The sequence below is a fragment of the Eubalaena glacialis genome, chromosome 1, assembly GCF_028564815.1.
Source record: "Eubalaena glacialis isolate mEubGla1 chromosome 1, mEubGla1.1.hap2.+ XY, whole genome shotgun sequence".
NCBI lineage: Eukaryota > Metazoa > Chordata > Mammalia > Artiodactyla > Balaenidae > Eubalaena > Eubalaena glacialis.
Window position 1 is genome coordinate 240,634,035 of NC_083716.1, and position 24,541 is coordinate 240,658,575.

The window sequence follows — 24,541 nt, forward strand, 5'->3', positions numbered from 1 at the left end:
TCTTAAATATCTGCCTGGGGTTTAGTGAAGAGTTCACGGATGAGGGTGTACCTTTAAACGTGCATTTTCAGTGATGAACGACTGCCCCCGGCCGACCCCCGGAATCGCAAGGGTCTGGGCCCGCGGGGCCCCGGAGGCCGCTCCTCCTAGGGGTCGCGACGCGCTCGAGCTCCCCGCTGCCCGACACCTCCTCCGCCCGCCCGCCGGGACCGCCCAGCTCCCGCGCGACACCTCGCGCGGCCCCGACCGGAAGCCGTGGGGCGGGTTCAAACGGCACCCCGCCCCGGTAGGCGACCAATCAGCGCGCGGGGCTCATTAATAGTGACCACGCCGGCCCCGCCTCCGCCTCTCGCGGGGCCACCGCCCGCGCAGACCCAGAGCGCGGCCGCGGACGAAGATGGCGACCGCCATGTACTTGGAGCACTACCTGGACAGTAAGCGCCCCTCGCGCCCCCTAGGCCCACCGCCCTGGCCGGGCCGCCTCCGCCGCGCCACCCCCCCGCGCACTAGGCTCCGCGCGCGGACCCCGGGGCACGTGGGGGCGGCGGGACGGCCCGGAGGCGGCGGGAGCGGCTGAGGCACGCGCGGGGCGGGAGGGCCCACGAGGGAGGGGCGCGGGAGGTGCGGCGCGGGGTCCCGCCGTCACGGCCGCGCCAATTCCAGGTGCGTCACGGCGGGGCGGGGCCGGCGGGTGCTGGGCGGGGCCAGCGCAGCTCGGCTCCACCCTCCCAGGCTCAGCCCCGCCCACTTTCGCCATAGGCCCCACTCTCTCCTACCTAGGACCCGTTTTCCTTGGCTGGGCCCCGCCTCTCATTCACTAGGCCCCGCCAACTTCGTCGTCGGGCCCGCCCTCTCCGCCCAGGCCCCGCCCTCTCCGCCCCGGCCCCGCCCTCTCTGTCTAGGCCCCGCCCTTCCGAGTCCCGTCCCGTCCCGCCCATTCCCGGACCCGCCCCCACCGTGGTGACCCACTAAGGTGGTCGAGTCCCAGTCCCCTGGGACTCTGGGCCGGGTTTGGGGGGCCCAGGGCCTGAGGGTTCTGGGTTCTGTGCCTGCTTGTGCTGTGACCTGGGAGTCGCTTCCAAGCCTCAGTTCGTGCATCTGCAAGGCATGATGGCGCGGAGGGTCTCTGAGGGCACCTGTTTTTGCGCAGGGGGTTGGAGGCGCTACTTAGACGTGTGGGTAGGGTGTTCAAGGCAGTGGTCATCACAGTGGGCCAACGTCCCGAGGCGTCACACAGGTTGCACCCTCTGGAGGACTCCTGAGCAGGTGGTTATTCGCCGCATTTCACAGCCGGGGTGATGCTGCGTCAGAGGCTAAGTAGCTTGTCAAGGTCACTCACTGGAGAGTGGCGATCCCACGTTTGAGCCCTGCGGTCCGACTCCAGTCTGGCCCTGGCGGGGACATGGCCTGGGGACGCGGGCTGGTGGGGATTTTGCCTGGTAGCTCTGGAGCCCTGTGCTGCACTGGGGATTTTCAGTCATCCGGGCCTGGGCGCCCAGACCCCCACCCGAGGTTGCTGAGAGTAGGGAGTGAACCCCGGCTCCGGGGAAGGCAGTGGGGATCCAGCCCTCCCCAAGGGGGTCTCCCAGGCATGGCCCAACCTGAGCACAGCGTCCTGGGCCGGAGAGCACCGTGGAGGGAGGGGCTTCCCCACCATCGTCACTGGAGAGGCCTACACCCAGGTGCCTGTTCGGGGTGCTGCGGCTTACCCTCCTCTGACCGGTGCCTGCCCAGGGGGCCCCAGGAGGAGGGTCTGAGGAGCACAACTCCTGTCCTGTGCGGGACACCCACGTGAAGGCTTGCGGACGGAGGTCCCTGCTCACTCCCTGAGCACCTGCTGTGTGCCAAGAAAGCAGACATGATCCCTGTTTTCCTGGAACTGGCTCTCAGATGGGAGAGACAGAGTTTTTAAAAGTTCACAGAAGTTTAAAGGTCATGGAGGAGCCCAGCAGGTCTTGAGAGTGCAGGGGTGGCACTGTCTTGAGAGCCCTGGTAGGACAGCAGGGGAGCCCACGGGGAGGGCGTGGTGGGCCTGGAGGCCGTGGGTGGGTCTGTGCTGCTCTCCTCGTGAGCTGGGAAACACTGGGGCTTAAGCAGCAGCTTTGTACAATTAGACAGAGCTCTTAGAGTGGTCATCTGTGGAGGGGGCCCGTCCTGGCTGCGGGCAGGTGGGGAGCTTGGCCTGGACCAGGAGCCTGGCCATGCGGACAGGAGAGCAGTGTGGGGCAGGGTCCTTACCTGTGCTGTCCCGCACGGTCTGTTTGATTTTAAATAAACTCAAGTAAAATGAGAAGTTCAGTCCCTCAGTTGTACTGGCCCCATTTCAGGTGCTCAGTAGCCCCGTGTGGCCAGTGCCTGCTGTGTCGGGAAGCTCTGTCTTGGCATAAAGTTCTACCGCACAGCCCTGGTGGGCACCAGCCAATGCCCTGAGTTCAGAGTAGAGTGGGGGGAGAGCAAGGAGGACCCCGGGGTTTGGGCTTGTTCTCTGTGGTGGGGCGTCTGCAGGGGAGGAGTGGCCTGGGGTCTGCGGTGGGAGAGTCGCACAGGCATCTTCCTTCCTCTGCCCTCTGTTCGCCTCTAACTTCTCGAGTTTCTGACAGGTTCTGAAGCGCATCAGCCTATTACCAGTGTGAAATAGGGGAGGGCTGGATTCCCCACTGTCTTCAATGTTTGGCTCGCGTCCCTGAAAAAAGATACCTTGATTCTTCTTCTCTCCAAACCCTAACAGAAACAGAAGCCAGAGTGGGCTTATTGTTTGTAGCCTTGAAGTATGAAGCTTGGAAGGTGGGTTTTTGTCCTGCTGTTGAGAAGCATGTGTCTGTGTTTCAGGTATCGAGAACCTTCCCTGTGAGCTTCAGAGGAACTTCCAGCTGATGCGAGAGCTGGACCAGAGGACAGAAGGTGGGTTCAGACCTTTCAGAACAGCCAGGGTGTGGGGAGCAGCTCCCCAAGGCCAGGAGCGGAGCACCGGGATGCTGGGGGTGGCGCACTGGTCTTCCAGGCACCTGGGGCAGTGGGGCTGCTGTCCAGCCCTGGGCCGCAGGTGTTGGGTAGTGTGTCAGAGAGAGTGATGAGTCTTTTTTTTTTTTTTTTTTTTTTTAATTTATTTTTGGCTGCGTTGGGTCTTCGTTGCTGGGCGCAGGCTTTTCTCTAGTTGCAGCAAGCGGGGGCTACTCTTCGTTGCGGTGCGCGGGCTTCTTATTGCGGTGGCTTCTCTTGTTGTGGAGCACGGGCTCTAGGCACACAGGCTTCAGTAGTTGTGGCTTGTGGGCTCAGTAGTTGTGGCTCACGGGCTCTAGAGCGCAGGCTCAGTAGTTGTGGCACATGGGCTTAGTTGCTCCGTGGCATGTGGGATCTTCCTGGACCAGGGCTCGAACCCCTGTGCCCTGCACTGGCAGGTGGATTCTTAACCACTGCACCACCAGGGAAGCCCCTAGTGCTGAGTCTTTAAAGTCAAACTTAGTTCCTTGTGTCCCTACACGTCTCCATGTCACATCTTTATAATCGTCATCCCCTCCCGCAGTCAAAGTATTTGTTACCTTTTCTTTCCTTTAAAAGATTTTCTATTTTCAAACTATGTGTACATAGTTTAAACAGTTAGTCCTTTTAGATCTTTTGGTATTTAACTCCCTATTTCCAAACAGTTCATTTTTGCTGCTGTTTCTTACTTTATTTCCTTTTGGTTTTAGACTTTATCTATTCAGTTATTACAAAAAGTGAAGATTTACATCTCTAGTTGTGCCCTGCTCGGTTCATGCGCACACAGCTCCCTCCCCCCGTCTCCTGGGTGTAATGGACTAGAATTTGAATTGTGGTGATGCTGTGCTGTCCAGTGATGCTGTTTCTTTCCTGGGCTGCTGTGTGGGTAGTTTACCATACGCTATGCTCACATGCCCTGTTTGGAGTAACTGTCTTTTTGTTGGAGTTCTTAATGCTTTGCTTGTTGGTTTTGTTTTCCTCGTTTTCAGTGTGCCTGCTGCACCAGGTTACCTGCCAGTTCTGTGTGTGCTCTCCATGGAGACCTCTCTCCTGGAGCCTCTGTCCTGCGGTCCCGTCCGGGCCGACTGTTTCCGGGCCTGCCACGCACGCCTTGCCCTAGGTATTCCTAGGCTCTCCCTTTGCTCCTCTTCGGCATGGAGCCCTGTTTCCTAGGTTGTAAACATACTACTTCTTGATTTGCCTGTTTGTTTCAGAGGAGCCTTTTCTCTGGGAGCTTCCAGAAAGAAATTTACAGCAGGGTAAATTTCTTATACCATTGCATGTCTGAAAATGCAGCAGTGAATGGTTTGGCTGGGTATAGAATTCCAGATTGACAGGCATTTCCCCCAGAATGTGGCAGGCGTTGCTGCATTGTCTCCCAGCTTCTGTGTTGCTGTTGAGAGTCTGATGTCATTTGGATTTCTCATCCTTTGAATATGTGATCTTTTTTTCCCTTTCCCATCTAGAAGCTTTTAGGCTTTCCTCTTTATCCCTGAGGTTTTACATTTCATGGTGATGTGCTTGGGTATGGGCACTTTTTCACTCATTGTGCTAGGCACATGTTTTGCAAGATTGGAAGAGCTGTGGTTTTTCACTAAGGAACAGCTTCCTGACTAGTGAATACAGAGATTTCTTTTATGGTGAGATAAAGCATTTATATTCAGAAATAAGCATAAACATTTGTAGATTGCTTAGCAAATAGCACCCGGAGAACCTCTCCCCAGATGGAGAAATGGAGCCTCTAGTGCCTGGGGGCCTGTGTGATCCTCATGAGCAGGCCCCCTTCCCCAAGGGGTACACCCTGAGTTTTCACTTGCAAGAATGGTTTTCTCACCTCTCTAAACCAAAGAGTTAAGAGTTGCGTCTGTCTTTGCCTTTAACATCAATGGAGTCATACAGTGTGTTTTCCTTTGTGTCTTGCTTTTCTTGCTCAGTGTCACCTTTTGTGGGATTAACCGATGTTGTTATGTTTTTTTTGTTGCTAGGTAGCGTTCTGTTGTGTGAATGGATCACAGCTTATTTATCTGTTTTATTGTAGATTGGACGTTTGGGTTGCTTTCTATTATCTGCAGTTATGAATGTTTTCCCATGTGTACCCTGGCCTCTAAACCTTTAGGGTATGTACCTGAGAGTAGCCTGCCGGGTCATAGGTAAGGTGAGCACATCATTATTCAAACAATAATAAATGGACTCTTCAGACTTGAGAGTCCAAGAGGGCACGATGAACCCTTGCTGGGGCAGCGTCACACGTTGGGACTGTCATTGGCGCACTGCCCTGGTCGGGGTGTCTGCTTGTCTCCCTGATCCAAAGTGTTTGGGAAGGCTGTGCCCACCACTGGCGGCCAGTTTGGGCCAGCCACTTCTTTGCTGGCCCTTGTCATTGTCAGGCTTTATTGGTTGCCAGTCTGGTGAGCGTGTCCTGGCTTTTCGCCCGTTACTCTATCAGACAAGAAAGCCGAGATCGACATCCTGGCCGCGGAGTATATCTCCACGGTGAAGACTCTGTCTGCGGATCAGCGCGTGGAGCACCTGCAGAAGATCCAGAGTGCCTACAGCAAGTGCAGGGAGTACAGCGACGACAAGGTGCAGCTGGCCATGCAAACCTACGAGATGGTGAGGGGGAGGGGAGGCGGGGGAGGGGAGGCGGGGGCGGGGCCTCCCCACCCACACGCTCCTCCCTTTCACGCAACAAGGGGGTGGCTGCTCAGAAACGGGGCGTCGAGGTGGAGGCCGGGCTGCGGTAGAGCGATGCTGCTAGAGAAAGTGCACATTGGAGGAGTCCTCGTCCTGGGACCATTACTGCAGTCTTGTGTCCTGTGCCCGTTTTGCTTGTTCGTTTATATATACTTTTAATGCTTGTTTTTGTCAGCTTTAGGTAAAGTCCTAGAATTGCTTTTGTCCAGTTTCCTCTCAAGTCCGCTTCTCTTGGGATTTGCAAGGTGGCACAAAGCCGTTCTGCGACGCACATGAGGTCGTGTAGTGAGGCTCCCGTCCTTGCCTCCCCCAATAAAACAAACAGTGATTTCTTAAACCCTGAAATCAGTCGTGTTTGAGAAAGAATCCTCTAGGAGGAGAGCTTTATGCCTATGTGTGGGACTTTGATGCTCCAAAGTGCTAAATCCTTTGAGTAATCAGCCTGTCTTCTAAGGAGTTAGGTGTGATCAACGTCCTTAAGGCAGTCCGTTTTCTCTCTGACGTGTAATGAAGCTTAGGACTGTGGTTCATTTCCAGTCGGGGGCCGTGATGGACGGTGTTGGACGGCCGTCACCAGCCAGCTGGTGCTGTGTCTCGTCACGTCCTTGTCGCTACAGGAGCATCCCCTCTGTCACGGGCAGTTGTCCTGTGCAGTCCTTCCTTCCAGCTCCGTCCTGAACTCCGTCTTCAACAGTCATTTTCTGTTGACGAACCTATAGCTCTTCACATTTTACGTCAGGATCTAGTATCCAAGGTCCTCAGCCCTTTACTTCATTGCATCTTACGGCTCTGTTTCTCATTGTTGCCTGCCTTCAAGTTTTTTTCCCTGAGTAGGATTTATTCTGTTGATGGGGAACAGAATGTGGGGAAAAAAGACCCTTGCATCAAGTTGGAAATAGCAGGCCTTGTTCTAGCAGAGTGTTGTTACTTCTAGACTCAATTTAAGGGCCAGACACGGCTTTCTGCTTGACGTCAGGAGCATTTGTGACCCTGAGGCGTTTTGCTCTGAGTTTCGAACGGAATGTGTGAGCATCCTTCTGTGTAGGTGGATAAGCACATCCGGAGGCTTGATGCGGACCTGGCTCGCTTCGAGGCGGACCTGAAGGACAAGATGGAGGGCAGCGACTTCGAAAGCTCTGGAGGACGGGGGCTAAAAAGCAAGTCTGTTAATTTGTCTTCATTTTGTTATTGTTAACTATGGAGTTTTGAAGAATTTTGTCTGATAAGTGTGTTAGGAACATTATGGTAAATATCACAGTTGGGTAAATCTTGTCCTGCTTCAGTGAAATCTGTGAACAAAGTTGTGGTCTTTGTTGTTTCAGAAGGTCGAGGTCAGAAAGAAAAGAGGGGCTCCCGGGGTCGTGGCAGGAGGACCTCAGAAGAAGACACCCCAAAGAAGAAGAAGCATAAAGGAGGGTGAGAGGTGCTTTTTTTCTCTTTTTCCCTGAAGAACACCATTGGTATTTGCTCAGGATGGAAGCACCGGTGACCACTAAGGCTGAGGAAGTGCTTACCTGGGCGAGGTGCGCTGTAGCTCCTCCTGCTTCGCCCGCGCCGGGCGCGCTGTAGCTCCTCCTGCTTCGCCCGCGCCGGGCGCGCTGTAGCTCCTCCTGCTTCGCCCGCGCCGGGCGCGCTGTAGCTCCTCCTGCTTCGCCCGCGCCGGGCGCGCTGTAGCTCCTCCTGCTTCGCCCGCGCCGGGCGCGCTGTAGCTCCTCCTGCTTCGCCCGCGCCGGGCGCGCTGTAGCTCCTCCTGCTTCGCCCGCGCCGGGCGCGCTGTAGCTCCTCCTGCTTCGCCCGCGCCGGGCGCGCTGTACCTCCTCCTGCTTCGCCCGCGCCGGGCGCGCTGTACCTCCTCCTGCTTCGCCCGCGCCGGGCGCGCTGTAGCTCCTCCTGCTTCGCCCGCGCCGGGCGCGCTGTACCTCCTCCTGCTTCGCCCGCGCCGGGCGCGCTGTACCTCCTCCTGCTTCGCCCGCGCCGGGTGCGCTGTACCTCCTCCTGCTTTGCCCGTGCCAGGTGTGCTGTAGCTCTTCCTGCTTTGCCCGTGTCGGGTCAGTTGGTCCTCACAGCAACCTGAGGGAGCAGTGTTGCAGTCGTGGAGACCGAGGCTTCGGAGCTGTTGGGTTTGCACCAGGCGGTCTGACTCCAGAACCCATTCTCTTAGCCACTGCGTGCCCTGCCTCTTAAGGGACACGGTGATGTTTGGTGCGGTTCAAGCTAAGCCACTTCCTAGTAGTTGAATACACATCTGTTGATCATTTTATATATAAATACATGTTTTAGATGTATTCATTTTTAAATTGTGTGACTGCATTTATTAAATATCCATGTCATTTAACTTGAACTTCAGAATATTTCATTTAAAGCACTCTCTCACTTGCTACCCCCTACCCCCCAAGATAGCTTCATAGAATATGAATGTGATTGCTTCATCCTCCAAGATAGTGTAACATTGCTTCATAGAAGATGCTAAAATGCCAAGTGGCTTCTGTGGAGATGATTCTGACAGTTATGGGGAGAGCTCAGAAGAGTTAGTTTTTGACAAAAGAGAAGTTTTGGTTCTTAAACCTGGTGTTTAAACTTTTATCTTTAAAAAAAAAAAAAAAAACCCAAATAGTGTCTTTGTATTGTAAAGTAAGGCACAGATGCAGAAGACCACACAACAAAACGTGTAGTTTAACGAATTACTGTAAGAGGCACATCCTTGTAATCATTGCCTGGTCGGTGACTAATACTCCCTGGGGGGCCCTTCCCTGTGCCCTGTCAGAATCACCACTTCCTCAGCCCCAGACACACACGACCCAGACAGACAGGGTGTTCACTTCCATTCTTTCTTTGTAGTTTTGTCCCCGACACGTGCACTCCTGGACCCTATAGTTTAGTCTTGTTGCTTTTTTTTTTAACGTTTTAGATTAACTTCATTAAGGAATAATTTACATAACAATAAAATGTTCTCATTTTAAGTATACAGTTTGATGCTGTATTCAACTTCTTTAAAGTTATAGAACTAGTCAACCTTTCTATTTCTTCTTGAGTCAGTTTTGGTAATCTACATCTTTCAAGGAATTTGTTGTTTCATATAAGTTGTCACATTTATTGACATCAGGTTATTCATAATATTACTTTATTATTCTTCTGATGTTGTAGGTTCTGTACTGATGCTCACTCTTTCAGACCTGAAATTGATGATTTATGTCTTCTCTCATTTTGCTTTGATCTTTTCAGAAAACTAGCTTTTGGTTTCATTGATTTTAATTTTTTTCTCTACTGTTTGTTTTCTATTTCACTTATTTCTGCTAATATCTTTATTCTTTCTGTCTTTCTACTTAGCTTGGATTTACTTTTCTTTTTCTAGCTTTTTAAGGTGGAAGTAGCTTAGATCATTGATTTTCATACTTCCCTCTTTTCTAATATAAATATTTAAAGCTATAAACTTTCTTCTAATTACTGTTTTAGCTGCATCACACAAATTTTGATATGTTTTTATTTTTATTCCATTCAAAATATTTAAAATTTTCTTTTGTGATTTTTCTTTGACCCATAGCTTATGTAGAAGTATGCTTCTCAGCTTCCAAATAATTTGAGATTTTCCAGCTAACTTTCTAATTTCAATTTCTAATTTAATTTTGCTGTGATCAGAGAACTTCTGTAATTGAAATCATCTGAAAGTGATTAAGTTTTGGGTTATGGTTTATGGTCTGTTTTTCTGAATGTTCCATATATATTAGAAAGCAATGTGTATCTTACTGTTGTTGGGTAGATGTCAATTATATAACTTGGTTGACAGCACTGTTCAAGTTTTATGTATCCTGACAGATACTCTGTTTACTTGCATAAATTACTGAGAGAAGAGTGTTGAGATCACCAGCTCTAGACGTGGATTTGTCTGTTTCTCCTCCTGCTGTGTGGGTTTCTGCTGCACGTAGTTCGAAGCTCTGTTATTTGGAGGTACATACACATTTAGGTTTTTTAAAAATAATTGACTCCTTTATCATTATTTATTTTGTTGTCCTTCATAATATTCTTTGTTTTGAAGTCTGTTTTGTCTAATATTACTATAGCCATTCCAGGTGTCTTGCAGTGAGTTTTTACATGGTGTGTTTTTTCCCTTTTTCATTCTTTTACTTTCACCACATTTGTGTTTTTGTATTTAGAGTGAGTTTCTTGAAAGTAGCAAATAATTGAGTGTTGCTTTTTTATCTAGTCTGAAAATTTCTCCCTTTTCATTGCACTATTTAGACCAGATTTAATGTAATTAGTGATATGGTTGGCTTTAAATTTACTATCTTGCTATTAGTTGTCTCCTTGTCCCATCTGTTCTTTTCCTGTCTTCTTTTGGATTAATCATGTATTTTTTCAGTATTCCATTTTTTTTAAGTGGGTGTCAATGGCATCCAAAGAAGTCTTAGTTTTCATTTTATTTATTTTTTATTTTTTTGTTTTTTGTTTGTTTGTTTTTTGGCTGCGCAGCATGGCTTGCGGGATCTTAGTTCCCTGATCTAACCAGGTCCCCGGCAGTGAAAGTGCTGTGTCCTAACCATTGGACCACCAAGGAATTTCCTCAGTATTCCATTTTAAGGACTATTCCAGTGTGTACACCCTGTTTCATTAACTTATCACAAAGAAGTTCAAATAATACTATACTGTTTCATGTTTAATGTAAGAGCCTACATGGGTATTCTTTTGTTTTCTGCCTCTTGTCCTTTGTGCTATTATCAAAAATTTTACTTCGACATATGACATAAGTCTCTGAATATATTGTTGTTATTGCTTTAGGTCTAAATCATTGCTTATCTTAAACACATTTTAAAATATGAGAAAAAGTTTTATAGTTAGTCCATATATTTACCATTTCCAATGCCCTTCACTATATGTAGATGCAGATTTCCATCTGGTGTCATTTCTCTTCTGCCTGAAGAACTTTCTTTAACATTTTTTACAGTGCAGGTTTGCTGACGGTGATGAATTTTCTGGTTTTGTTTCTCTGAAAATATCTTTATTTCACTTCCATCTTTGAAGGATATTCTTGTTGGATATAAAGTTTTAGGTTGACTACTTTTTTTCTTTCATCACTAAATATGTCCTGTTGTTTTCCATCTTGCATTGATACTGATGAGAAATTAGTGGTAATTCTTATCTTTGTTCTTCTGTATATAAGTGGCTTTATTTATTTTTGCTGCTTCTAAGGTTTCCATTTAGCAACTTGATTTTTTAAAAAATTTATTTGTTTTATTTATTTATTTTTGGTTGTGTTGGGTCTTCATTGCTGCACGTGGGCTTTTTCTAGTTGTGGCGAGCGGGGGCTGCTCTTCGTTGCGGTGCGCAGCTTCTTACTGTGGTGGCTTCTCTTGTTGTGGAGCACGGGCTCTAGGCTCACGGGCTTCAGTAGTTGCAGCACGCAGGCTCAGTAGTTGCGGCTCACAGGCTCCAGAGTGCAGGCTCAGTAGTTGTGGCGCACGGGCTTAGTTGCTCCACGCGGCATGTGGGATCTTCCCGGACCAGGGCTCAAACCTGTGTCCCCTGCATTGGCAGGCGGATTCTCAACCACTGCTCCACCAGGGAAGTTCACAGCAACTTGATTTTTAACAACTTAATTATGATGTGTCCTCGTGTGGGTTTTTTGTGTGTTTTCTGTTTGGAGCTCATTGAGCTTCTGGAAACTGTTAGTTTATAGTTCGCATCAAATTTGTAATTTTTCAGCCAGTTTTTCAGATTTTTTTTTCTGCTCTCTTTTGTCCTTTTTATGGGACTCCAATCATATATGTGTGTTAGCTTGATATTTTCCTACAGATCACTGAGGCTCTGCTTATTATTTTGTCAGAAATTTTCTTTCTACGCTTACATTTGGATAGTTTCTATTACTTTATCTTCAAGTCTTTTCTTCCTTGTTGTCTAATTTAATCTTAATCTCCTTTAGTGTATCTTTCATTTAAGAAATTTTCTTCTCAGGAAGTTCTGTTTGTTTCTTTTTTTATATACCTGCCCTGTCTATTATTACACATATATTTTCCTTTATGTCTTCGAATATATCATTTTACAACAGCTTTTTAAAAAACTTTCTCTTCTGATTCTGTGTCATTTCCAGGTCTATTTCATTTTTTTTTTTTTAAAGCCGCTTTATTAAGATACGATTGATATACAAAGAACAGTATGTAATGCATACATTTTGATGAGTTTGGCAGGTCTGTTTCTGTTGACTGCTTTTTCTCTGGTTGTAAATCACATTTTCCTCCTCCTTCACATGTCTAGTAATTTTTTAAAAAATTAATTTATTTTTGGCTGCATTGGGTCTTCGTTGCTGCACACGGGCTTTCTCTTGTTGCGGCGAGCAGGAGCTACTCTTCGTTGCGGCGCACGGGCTTCTCATTGCGGTGGCTTCTCGTTGCAGAGCATGGGCTCTAGGCGCACAAGCTTCAGTAGTTGTGGTGCGCGGGCTCAGTAGTTGTGGCGCATGGGCTTAGTTGCTCTGTGGCGTGTGGGATCTTCCCGGACCAGGGCTTGAAGCTGTGTCCCCTGCATTGGCAGGCGGATTCTCAACCACTGCGCCACCAGGGAAGTCCCCCGTCTAGTAATTTTTGACTCGATGTTAAGACTGTGTCAGTGTCATGTGGTTGAATATCAGGATTTTGTTGTCTTCGTTTAATGGGTGTTGAATTTAAAAAAATCATTTAGGGGCTTCCCTGGTGGCGCAGTGGTTGAGAATCTGCCTACCAATGCAGGGGACACAGGTTCGAGCCCTGGTCTGGGAAGATCCCACATGCCGCGGAGCAACTGGGCCCGTGAGCCACAATTACTGAGCCTGCGCGTCTGGAGCCTGTGCTCCGCAACAAGAGAGGCCGCGATAGTGAGAGGCCCACGCGCCGCGATGAAGAGTGGCCCCCGCTTTCCACAACTAGAGAAAGCCCTTGCACAGAAATGAAGACCCAACACAGCCATAAATAAATAAATTAATTAGTTAAAAAAAAATTAATTTAAATTTTTGTCACCAGTTTAGTCACCTGTGGAGCAGCTTGATCCTTTGTAGGCACATTTTTTTAAAAATTCTTTTTATTTATTTTTGGCTGTGTTGGGTCTTCGCTGCGCGCAGGCTCTCTCTAGTTGCGGCGAGCGGGGGCTACCCCTCGTTGCGGTGCACAGGCCTCTCACTGTGGTGGCTTCTCTTGTTGCGGAGCACGGGCTCTAGGCACGTGGGCTTCAGTAGTTGTGGCGCACAGGCTTAGTTGCTCCGCGGCATGTGGGATCCTCCCGGACCAGGGCTCAAACCCGTGTCCCCTGCATTGGCAGGTGGACTCTCAACCACTGAGCCACCAGAGAAGCCCTGTAGGCACATTTTTAACGTTGGTTAAAGAAAACCTTTTTCTTAATATGCCAGATAGTAAATATTTTAGGCTTGTAGGCCATATTGTCTCTGTTGTGACCACTCAACTCTGCTGTTTAATATTGAAAGCATCCACAGAAAATATGTAGATGAATGATGTGACTGTGTTTCATTAACACTTTATTTGTAGAAAAGGCAGCCAACTGCAGGCTGTATTTTGCCAACCCCTAGGTTAGAGTAGCCTTTACTCTAGGGTTGGTTAAACCCTCCTGCTAAGGTATGACCCTTCTGGGTTCTCCTCTGAATGTATTTGGTGTTTGACGAGGTCTTTCCATTCTGGCTGGTTGGAACTTGAATGTCGCCCAGGCTGCGTGTGAGCTCTGGGAATTGTTCAGCTCACGGGTCCCTGGTATTCTCTGCCTGGCCTTGTGGATTGTCACTCTGTGCACAGGCAGCTTAATTTTTAGCTAAAAACTCAAATGGATCTGTTTGCAGATTTCCGCAGTGCACTCTCTCTAGCTCCCTCCTTCCCAGCACCCTGCCCCCAAGTTCCAGCAGCCTCACCCTGCCTGAGCTTTGGTTTTTCCCTCCTTCTAGACATGCAGGCTTTGCTCCTCTCTAAGGACTGGCGTGTGGAAAGTGCCTCCATGCAGAAAGCTGAGAAGGTCATAGGTCTCACCTGGCTTGTTTACCTTCTCAGGATCGCTATCCTGTGCTGCCTTCTGTGTAGTGTCTGGAAACTTCTACTTCAGGTATCTTGTCCAGTTTTCTTCTTGTTCATAGTAGGAGGGCAGCTCAGTACCTGTTATTTCGTCAGGGTCTTTTTTTAGGTAAAGTTTCTTTAATGCGTAAGTTTTTCTCCATCCCTTTCTTTTCTTCATAATTTTCCTTCTTGAAGGACCTGCGCTGTGTGGCTTGTAGCATTCTCCAGAGTCTGGATGTTGCTGATGAGATGTGAACCCTTGTGAGAGCCTCTTTGTTGAGCATTTAGACAGTGCATCTCCTTCTTGTTTGCTCTGCAGGGTGATCCTGGGGAATGCATCGACCTGTGTGTGTTCTTACTGAAGCCGGTTTTGTAGATCTGGCAGGACATTTAATGCTGGGCCATGAGACCTGTGTCAGAGGTGATTGAAAGCATCTGCCTTATGGGGGATGTTTGTTGACTGTGTGGGAACAGTTAGGCTGTGTCCGTTGTAGATGGATGAGACCATAAACGTTACAGGTGACCCTTGAACAATGTGGGGCTTGGGGCACCAGCCCTCCGTGCAGTTGGAAGTCCGTGTATCACCTTACAGTCAGCCCTCTGAGCCTGAGGTGCCACATCCGAGGGTTCATCCAACCACGGGCCACGTAGCACTGTACCATGTACCCACTGAAGAAAACCTGTGTGTTAGTGTGTTCACGCACTTCAAACCCGCCTTGGTCAAGGGTCAACTGTAAGTCCGCGTACTGTAGTCTTCATTCTGGAACACCCATTTGATTCCTTTTTTACGGATTTTAGTTCCTTTTTGAAAAGTCTCCATATTTGCATCTCTCTTATTTACATTTTCTTCGTAATGTGTGTTTAAAGCCCTTCTCTGCTAATTTTAACATGTGGGTCGTCTCTGCATCTGCTTCTGTCTGCCCGCTTTCCTCTGGTTACCACTCCTGCTTTTTCACGTCACGTACTTGTCTCGTCGTCTGGCCTTGGAGGCACGTGGAGAGGGAAGTTCCTGCGCTCCCCCAGAATGGCTTGCCCTTCTTTGGTCCAGGCAGATGGAGCAGGCTTGGGGCGGGGTGGCGAAGGTGGCAGGGGGCCTCCTGGCTCCTGACGGAGAAGCCAGAGCGTCTGTTTTGCTGCCCCAATGGCTGTCTGTGGGAGGTGCTTGGCTTTCCTTCCTGCGGAGGTCTGGAGGAGGAGGCTGGCTGCTCAGAGACCAGGGATGTCACTCTGCAGCCTCTGCATGGCCCCAGGGTCAGGAAATGGACTGTAGGGTCACGGCCGTGTGTGCAGGGTCCTGCAGTGTCGGTGTGGTCCCCGGTGGGCGTCCGGGCCTCGGCCAAGCATGGGAGGTGGATGGCCTGCTCCCTCGGCTGCTGCCCCTTCCTCAGCCCTCAGGCATCTGGCCTGTGTCACTCCACAGCTGTCCAGGGTCTTTAAAGTATGACCTTAGCAGTCTGTCGGGTTTGTCTTTCACCTCGTGGTGGCAGCAGTGTTCCGCGCCTTCCTGCTCCTTCCTGCTTAGGGCCCAGAGGCATGCCGCCCTCCTCTGGGGACGAGCAGGTGTTCTCCTGTGTCCCTTCCTCTCCATGAGTCCCCTTGGAGGGACAAGACGCTGGCTCCCTGGTGCAGTGGGAGCCTCCCCGACGGGCACGTGCCTGGCCGCGGCGCAGACCTCGGGGGTGACCCGGGTGTCTGACCCTGTCTCTGCGGGCGCGCTGGAGCCGGCCGGGCCTGTAGCTTTCCCCTCACTGCGGGGGCTGGCGTGTGTGTCTCTGGCTGCTGTTCGTAGCGCTGGCCGCAGCAGCGGTAGGTGAGAAGGGCTGGTCAGGGGCGGCGACGTTGGCAGAGCCCTCGGTAAGTCGGGCTGGACCCGGCGCTTCCGCGTGAACTGTTTCCTCTCCACGGCCACCCTGGGCGGTGGTGCCGTGACCGCCCCGGTTTACAGACAGAGGGGGCCGGGGGTGCTGAGGCCTGCCCTGAAGTCCCGCTCTGCCATGTGACCGGGGGCGCCCTGTCCCCAGGGGCCATTGGGGCAGGACGGGGCTGGGCGGTGTCTGGAGAGGACAGGACACCCGCGGGCTGGGTGCGGGCCAGTGTCCTCCGTCTGCCGGCGCTGTGGCTTCACGGCCTGCCTTGGGGTGATGCTGCAGTTCCAGGGTCAGTGGCAGGTCCTGTCACCCTGCGGGGCCAGACAGGGGGGCCACCCGAATGGCGAGCGCCAGACCTCGGGTGCGTCCTTGCTGTCTGTACGGCCCGTGAGCCAGGCAGGATCTGCGTGCGGATGTGGGCGCCGTTCCTTCTGAGGATGAGTAGCCGTGCCTGTCGGGGGGCGTGTCCTGACGCGCCTGGGACGCGCGTGGGGGGGGCGAAGCGTGTGGGGCTCCCTGGGGTGGCTGGTGAAGGGTGCCCACCACATCCCGGGGTCTGGAGCGAGGGGCAGCACTGCTGCCTGGGGCGTCACCCTGGCCTGCCCCAGGAATGGGCTCGGCCAGAAGAAGGGCCCTTGTGGGCTCGGCCCCCGTGACCTCCCGGCCGCTCCCTCCGCCCTCCGACCCCGGAGCTCCCTCCAGGTCAGACTGGAGGGGCGGTGGTGCGGGGTCCCGGGCCTGCTCGCTGGCTGGGGGTGTCCTCGCCGGGGGGTCCCCACAAGCCCTGCAGCCTCTCCTACTGCCACGCACCCGGCCAGTGCCCTTGAACCCGGGGTGACGGGCGCAGGTGGCGCGGCAGCTGGAACTGTGCAGCGCGGTCGAGCCTCAAGCAGAACGCATGGAGCAGGCGAGGCGAGGTCTGTGCCGGCGGCGGGGAGCACCGCAGGAGGGGCGCGAGTCCGCTGGTGGGTGGCTGCCGCGAGGGTTTGCACTGATTCCCCGGGGGGCACCTGGGAGGGAGGCCCCTGGCGGCAGGACAGGACCCCGTGGACGGTGACACAGCACCCCAGCCCGAAGGCCTGCTCGCGGCTGTGCCTGAAGCAGTTTGAAAGCACAGGGGCCAGGACGCGTTTCTGTGACGTCCCCAGAGACGGAGAGCAGGGCCCACACAGAGGGAGGGCCCCGGGTGGCAGCTGCGCGGGCACCGAGCGTACTTGTGTCAGGGACGGTGTGCGGCCGGGGCACCTCGCTGGGCCGGGAGGCAGGTCGCAAAGGCGCAGCGTGTTTCTAGACTCTGGTGCACGGGGAGCACGTGAGCAGTGAATCCCTTTCGGGACCAGATTTTCTTCGTTTCACCCCGGTCAGTATATTCAGATCGCCCGGCGGCCGCCGTGTCTTAGCTTTCCCTTTGCCGTGTTCCTCGTGTGACTTGCTGTGTTTGGTTAGCAAGTACGCATTTGAATCTGCGCCTGTACTTTTTATTTTGGGGGTGGGGGAGGGAGGGTTTTCTTTCTGTACTGTTGGGAACGTACTGTTTGTCTACACCAGCCTGAGCTCGCGGCTTTTGTTTTAAATAACGAAGCACATGAGAGTCGATTCCACGAGCCCTTCCCTGTGTGCAGCTGCAGAGCTGCAGGCAGCGGATCGGAGGGCGGTGTGGACGGTGCAGGGGTCTGGCTGGGCTGTGGGTGGAGCCCAGAGGGCAGCTGGGGGGTGCCGGGCGACAGGCTGCTTCCCTGGCGTGGACAGGTGAGGGCGGCCCTGCTGACAGTGGGCAGCTGGGTAGGTGGTGGTGGGCTCCTGGGGGTCAGAGCCAGGGCCGGGCGAGGGGAGCAGGGGCTCCCATGGCTTTGGCGGCGAGGCGGTGGCCCTTCCTGTGGGGGAGGTGCAGGGCGAGCTGGCGGGGTCAGGGCCACTCAGACACCTGGGCTGCCTGGATGGGCTCAGGTGGGTTCTCGGACGTTGCCAGGTGTCCCCTGGTGGTGGTGACGTGTGCCTGCCCCGGCCGGGGAGAGGCCACGGGAGGCTGGGGGCGCTGACCCAGGCTGGGGGCGGAGCTTGGGGAGAGGCCCTGTCGGGCGGGGCGGGGGCCGGCCATGGTTCCGGTCCCCCGGGCGACTGGTCTGGACGCTGAGTGGTGAGCGCCTGCCCCCGACACCCTCCCACACCTTCGTGCACGGCCTTGTCTGGCGCCATCCGGGGCAGCTTGTCCCCCTACCCCCCCGCTCACCGCTGTCGTTTCCCCGCAGGTCCGAGTTCACTGATACCATCCTGTCGGTGCATCCCTCTGACGTGCTGGACATGCCCGTGGACCCGAACGAGCCCACCTACTGCCTGTGCCACCAGGTGTCCTATGGGGAGATGATCGGCTGTGACAACCCGGACGTGAGTGGGGCCTCGCTGGGGCCTGGGGTGGCGCCCTCGGGGCGGGTGGCACCCAGAGCGCGGGGCTGACCACCTCCTCCCTCGCCTTGCAGTGCCCCATCGAGTGGTTTCACTTCGCCTGTGTGGACCTGACCACGAAGCCCAAAGGAAAATGGTCAGTATGGGCGCCGGCTTTCCTGGAGAACTGGGTGAGCGGCTGGTCCTGGTCCCCGGGGCCGAGCTGCGGGGGACACCCACCCACCTCACGCGGGGTCGTGGCTCTTATTATGTTTGCATAATGTAGGGACCCGTGAGCAACATGGGTTTGAACCACTTAGATGTGGATATTTTTCAATGGTAAATACTGCCGTGCTCCGTGATCCCCCGTGGGTTGGATCTGCGGGTGTGGAGGAACTGCGGGTGTGGACGGCCGACTGTAAGTTATATGTGATTTTCAACTGTGGAAAGAGTCGGCGCTCCAACCCCTGCCTTGATCAAGGGTGACCTGCACTTCTTGTTCCCCCAAACGACGGCCATTCTGACTCTTGAGCGAGGCAGAGATGATCGCAGATGCAAACAGGGAATGGGGAGTCCTCCCCGGGAGCTCTGACGAAAGATGAAGAACGTTAGCCAGGCCTTGGCCAGGCGCAGGCCAGGCACCCTCAGCGCCGCGGGCTTTCTGTTCCACCGAGAAGACGTGCCGTGGGTCGTGGCGCCATCTGTTCCGTCCTGTGTTCAGTGGGCAGCGGCAGCTTTAGTGTGCGTAGAAGTCTGGTTTTGCTGACCTGCGCTGAAGCGAAGTCCCGGGAACAGGAGGCGGGGAGGACGATTTGAGTTTGACTTGGACGTGGTGGGTTCGAGTTGTTTGTGGGACCTCTGGGTGCAAGAGTCTAGTAGGCACTGGAAAATCATTTCCTTCTGGGAGGAGAGGGTCTGCCCACCACTTGCTGGGAACAGGGCGGGATGCGCAGAGCCAGCCGGGGAGCCAGCGCGCAGCCCCAGCCCGCCGCTGTCTAACTCCCGGCTCCCCTGGGCTCCCCTGGGAGATGGCAGAGAGCAGGCTGCTTCCCGCCTAGGTCTGAGACCTGAGCCCGTGTCTGGGAGTCTGCACGCCGTGCGCGCTGGTGCAGCGGTGCCCTCCACCCCGGGGCCCGGCAGGGCCGGGCTCACTCGCTGGCCTGGACCAGGTGCTGGTGGCCGGGGCCGGGGCAGCTGCATCACACGGGATCAGCTGCCTCCCTTCTGTTACGGGGCTGCCAGGGCCCAGGAGGGACCAAGAGCAGCCCCCTGTGTCTCTGGCTCTGGAACCTGCTTGCCCAGGGTCACCAGGGCCCGCTCAGCTCCGCGGGGCGGGCGGGGGTCTGCTCCTGCCTGGTTAAGGGGCCCCGCTCGACTGCTTGCCTCCCGTTCAGTCCCAGTGGCGCTGTCGTCGCGCAGCGAGGACCCATGAGCTTGGTCGAGAGGAATGCTCGTGTGTAAACACCATTCTGCTCGCCGACCCGTATCTTATCCACCGACTTCAGAACAGACGTGCTGGATGGAATGGCCCGCGTGGGGGGTTTTCCCCGATGGGAAGGCTGCACTCTCTGCGTTTGTGGGTCTCTGTCCTGGTGCCGTTTCAGCAGCGTCCATCCATCCTGGAAACGGGGTCTGGCCGCCCACGTGCAAAGGGCCCCTCACTGTGCCTTTCTCATCACAGGTTCTGTCCACGCTGTGTTCAGGAAAGGAGGAAGAAGAAGTAAGGAAGAGGCGGACGCCCGGACCAGAAGAGCACGTTAATACATCCCTTCATTCACGTCGCAATATTTTATCTTCATTTTAAAACGACCTTGTTTCCAATGATATTTAATAACTCAATGGCCAGTTGTAATTCTGGATATTTCCTAAAACAAACAAGAAGCCACCTGAGCCCTGTTGTCCAGAGGAGTGACCCTAGGGGACTTACCACAGTGACTCCATTCTCATGACTTTTCGTACGGACCCGTGGCCCCAAGCATGGCGGTCACAGCGAGTGGCCCCAGGACTTCGAGGGGTGTGCGTGCCTGGTACGCTGCCATTGCTTTGCAGCTGGAGGTGTGAGCCCTGGTCATCTGTCTGTGGTTTCCTGGGGCTGCTCCCCGAGAGCCCGGCACCACTACAGGCACCTCTGACCCTCACTGAGAGCGGTGCATGTGGAGCCTGGTGACGAGCCTGGGAAGGGCCGGCTCTCCTCGGGGCGGGCAGGGGTCTCAGCCTCGCTGTGCACTGCCTTTTCATCTGGACTCCCGCTTCCCTCTGTGAGGGGTTTACTTTCTGGAGTAAACGGCTCTCCATTAGCGAACGATAAGAGATGGCCCAGCAGACGGGCTGATGTTCTGTTTCCCTGGGAATTCCTGGCGTTTTTACTGTGAAGATGAATTATCGTGGTAGCATGAAGATAGTGGTCTGTGTGAATATGAAGTGAGTCCAGGCCGCTAGAGGCTGATTTGAAACCTGTTCATTTGCACAGCAGATGAGCAGCTTAGATCAGGAGACAATTATGTGATGTGATTTGTGAATTTCTTGTGCCATAATAGCAGTTCTGGATGAATCTAGGAAACTAGAGTGTCCTTTCTTTTTAAACAGCATTCACCAAACCGACTTTGAACCGTCTTTTTGGTAATAGTTGGGGGAGATTGCATACCTTTGGTGTGTTGATTCCGTGTGTGGTGATGGTCCATAAAGCGTGACTTCTGCAGGTGTCCTCGGACTTGAGAGCCTCCGGCGTGCATTTACGGAAGGGGAAACCTGCTTCTGTCTTCAGGCCAGAAGTCCATGAGACAGACTTGGGGCTGAGATTCCCAATTTCGAAGAACCTTGTTTTCTTTATAAGGAAGGCCATCTGGAATGATACACCCGCTTCCTCCTGAGGCCTTGTTACTATAGATGCTCCTCCTATTTTCTAATATTCACCAAGGAGAGGAAAGAAAGCAGAAGGGAACCTGTGAGGCTGTGTCCTAGACGGGGCCACTCCCCGCAGAGTTAGTTAATATTCAGCAGATGAAAGTGGGGTGTGGCTGGGGTCTGCGTCTGAGCTTCCCAGTGGGGCTTCGCCTGTGCCCCGTGTCCGACTCTGGCCTTTCTGGAGGGAGCTGACGGAGTGGCACTTGATCCCAGATGACCGCGGGCAGTTGGGTTCAGCACGTGTGGCCTGTCCAGTCTCGGGCTGGGGGTGGGGTAGGGGGTCGGCCGCTGCTGTAGCTTGTCCCTGGAGGATCCCGGAGCCACACGGCTTTCTAGAACCGATGCCCTTCTGCTGCCGCAGAGAAGGGGGGCTGTGTCCGGACGAGAGCTGTCAGCACCCTCAGTCTCAGCATTGGCTGGAAACCCAGGGGCGTTGGTATTTCATAACTTAGGATTTTGTTAACACAGGTGTTTAAGGATTGTGGGGAATAAATGTGGAAAAAATTTTTTTCTTCACTCTTTTACCAGTTTTTGTGGAGAAGATAGGTAAGTACAATAAGCTTGTGGTGATTCTTTAGAAGCTAATTTAATATTTGCACTTCATCTGTGAACACTTCACACCCGCTGTTACTGCGGGAAAGCGATGGTGTTTGTGGATGCGGGTTGCTGGCTGATTCAGTTGGGATTGTCACCTGGTTTCCTGAGGCCGCGGTCGTTTCCCAGGAAGGATGACCGACTTCTCTGTCTTAAACTTTTGTTTAAAGTCCGATGGTACCATCCTGCTCGTCACTGTGTAACATCCCACGTGTGGACCTTTTTTTTTGTTGTTAAAGTTTCTGTGCTTATACGTTTCTAGTGTTTACTTTTTGCTGGTTACAATAATATCACCAAAATAATATGCACGTAGCTTAGGAGAAAACGGAAAACACGAGCAGAGTAGAAAGAGTCCCCGGAGCATCGTTTGGCCTCCCCGAACGCTAGTGCTGCCTGTGACAGAAGACACTTGGTGGCCACGTGGTCGGGAACGTCCTGGCCCGAGGGGTCGGCTGGAGCCCACGCCGCTCGCGCCGTCGTCTGAGGCCCGCCGCCTTCATCGGGATGCTCGCCGGGCTCCGGGGCTGATGCTGGAGGCTGCTCTGGAGCCCCGCCCGACCCTCGCCGAGGTGGAGGCTGCCCTGGGCCATCACAGCATTTCTGCGCGAGCGAGAGTGCCGGCGCTGTGTGGCTGTGGGGCTGGCTTGTGGGGGAAGAGGTTTCTCGTGCAGAGGAGCAGCACAGTCGTTCCCTTGTTTCTAGTGCTGTCTTATCTGTCGGCAGTTGGAGAAACATCCTCTCGTTTTCCTGCAGGAGAACACATGCTGCACCAGTAAAAGCAGGTGTTAAACTGAGCCCCCCGCCTCTGTGGCCAAGCTCGTGGGGCTTGTGGCTGGGACGCAGACACCGAGGCCTGTGTGACTGTCCCCACTGCAGGCTGGGCCCCCGAGCAGGTGGCCGTGAACCTGGTGCTGGCAGGGCCACGTGAGCCGGGTGGCTTCCCATCTGCCCAGGGCAGCAGATGCCGGACGCAGCCCCAGGCAGCAGTGACGGGGGTGGGTGTGAGGGGGTTGCAGGGGTGTGTGGGGACAGTGGCCGGCTGTGTGTCAGTCCTGCCTCCTGACCCGTCACTGGCAGCCCTTGGCGAGGACTGCTTCGAGCAATAACGCTGTCTGAAGAGCAGCTTCCCCATGTGGCCACAGCCAGGGCCTGCCCCGGGGCGGGGCTGGGACACTTGTCACGGCATGGAAGGTTTCAGGCTTTCCTCAAGTTCTAGTGAACAGTGGTTGGTCTTCATTACCTGTGTTGAGAGGAATTTTAAAATGGGACATCTAAGAAAAATGTTCTCGTTCAGGAGAGAGTTCTGTGAAGTTCCTTCCTAGTGTGTATTTGTGGTGTTCATCATACCACATCTCATCCAAAACGATGCAGCTTTAACATGAATGTTACATTGTATTTTCAAGGAATTATTATTGATGTTCTCTTTGTAAAGGAAAGATAATATTGTAAATCTTTTTATTAAATAATGTAAAGATGTATATCTGTATTTTTGGATCATGTTATAGATTATGGATATATTGTTTAATGAATAAAGTATTTTTTGGAACAAACGTTTGAGAATGCATCCTTTTGGGAAACAATAAAACTTAACATCGTGTCCGGAGATGAGAAGTACATCCTGTGTGGCCTTTTGAAGGGGACGTGCAGTGGACCAGAGTGGGTGTGTCACTGCCACGGGCCTGGGCAGGATCCCCGGCCGCACCTTGGTCGGTGGACAGCCTTGGGCCTCAGCTGTGTCGTGGCATCACAAGTTGGTCCCCAAGCTCACAAGAAAGATAAGTGGCCGCTTTCTAGAGGCTTAAGGTGCTTCCTTTGGAACAGAAGTTTCACCCTCTAGGCCTGCTTGGGCGCCAAGGCCCTGTGGGAACTAAACAGCTCTTAGGACGTTCCCTTGACGAGTGTTAACAGTCAGGGTCCAGAAACCCAACCTGGTCACAGTGGGTTGGGAGAGCAGAGCTGGGCCATTTTCCAGATGAAGCACAGACTCGGGTCCTTGGCTGGAGGGGAGCCTTCGGCTCTGGAGGAAGGCCTGTGACCTGCCTCTCCCTGCACCATCTTGCCCCACGCACACCAGGGCTGCCTGCCTGGGAAAAGGAGGCACCAGCTCTTTGTTTTGGGGGTGGGGTGCTAGTCTGCACTGTTGCTGATTCCCAGAGGTCCAGGATGCCACTGGTCTAGTCAAAGTGAGGGCCCACGGCAATCAGGTGGTTAGGTAACATTTGTCTGGATGGGTCCACAGGCCCCTCTGTGGTTATCTTCCCAGTGCCTGAGTGTGTCATTGAAATAGGCAGACGTAATGGCTGGCAGGATGGCCACGTTGACCTGTGGAGCGAGGGTCGTCACGGTAGGAAGGGCCAAGTGGAAGGCCTAGAGTGTCCTCTCCCTGCCAGGGCATAATCGAAAAGCAGGATGTCTCCTTGACGGGAAGGTCAGGGGTGATGTTCCTAGCACACCCCATTAACTTACCTGTGAAGAGGTGGGCGGGCTTAAGGAGTATGGTTTACTGAAGATGTGGGTGAGACCCCCGCTGCAGCTGCTGTTCCTGATAAGGCATGGTTACCAGAGCAGAACGTATACTCTTGGCAGGTGACAGGCAGTTGTTGATCTGGCCAGTGCCAATCTGCAGGGACCACCAGAATCTTTGTTCTGTTGATACCTGGCCGAGCTGGCAGCACACCGTCCCGGCCCTGCCTTGGGCCATGTACATACGCTCGCTCTCCGCAGTCCCCGGGCCAGGGATCGTCATCCTAGCATCCCACGGAACATCCCTCCTGTCTGCCTCACCAAGAACTCTGCAACTGATGAGCCAGACACATACTGGAGACGCCTTGGTAGGACACGTGGGGGCCAGAGGGTGGGAAGAGAACTCTACTCTGGGTACTAGGGACTGTGCTAGTCAGCAAAGTAGAAACCCCTGTTAGTTATTGTAACAATTTAATTGAGGGTATTCCAGGGCTGAAAAAGCAAAAAGGGAGCACTGAGGTAACAGTAATTAGAGGAAGCAGCTGCCATCCCTAAGTCGGCGAGGGGGGGGCGGGCGGGGTAGGGGGAGGAAGTTGGAGTCTGGATTTGGCTGCTTGGAGGAGGGGCGCTGATTAGGAT

At 53.3% G+C, this 24,541-nt stretch overlaps 1 protein-coding gene across 1 annotated transcript; it reads left to right on the plus strand.

Annotated features, from left to right (window-relative positions):
* The first annotated feature begins 365 nt into the window (after positions 1-365).
* ING5 (inhibitor of growth family member 5) lies at positions 366-22,870 on the plus strand. Its single transcript, XM_061189521.1, has 8 exons — positions 366-434; positions 2,830-2,901; positions 5,426-5,592; positions 6,719-6,830; positions 6,996-7,089; positions 17,809-17,944; positions 18,037-18,098; positions 19,623-22,870. The coding sequence occupies exons 1-8, from the start codon at positions 398-400 to the stop codon at positions 19,663-19,665; spliced, it is 723 nt and encodes a 240-aa protein (XP_061045504.1). The 5' UTR covers positions 366-397; the 3' UTR covers positions 19,666-22,870.
* Positions 22,871-24,541: the final 1,671 nt, after the last annotated feature.

Coding starts and splice junctions, on each gene's coding strand:
- ING5 (XM_061189521.1), top strand. CDS start 398: ATGGCGACCGCCATGTACTTGGAGCACTACCTGGACA. Junction 6,831..6,995: donor TGGAGGACGGGGGCTAAAAA/GCAAGTCTGTTA, acceptor TTGTTGTTTCAG/AAGGTCGAGGTCAGAAAGAA. Junction 18,099..19,622: donor ACGAAGCCCAAAGGAAAATG/GTCAGTATGGGC, acceptor TTCTCATCACAG/GTTCTGTCCACGCTGTGTTC.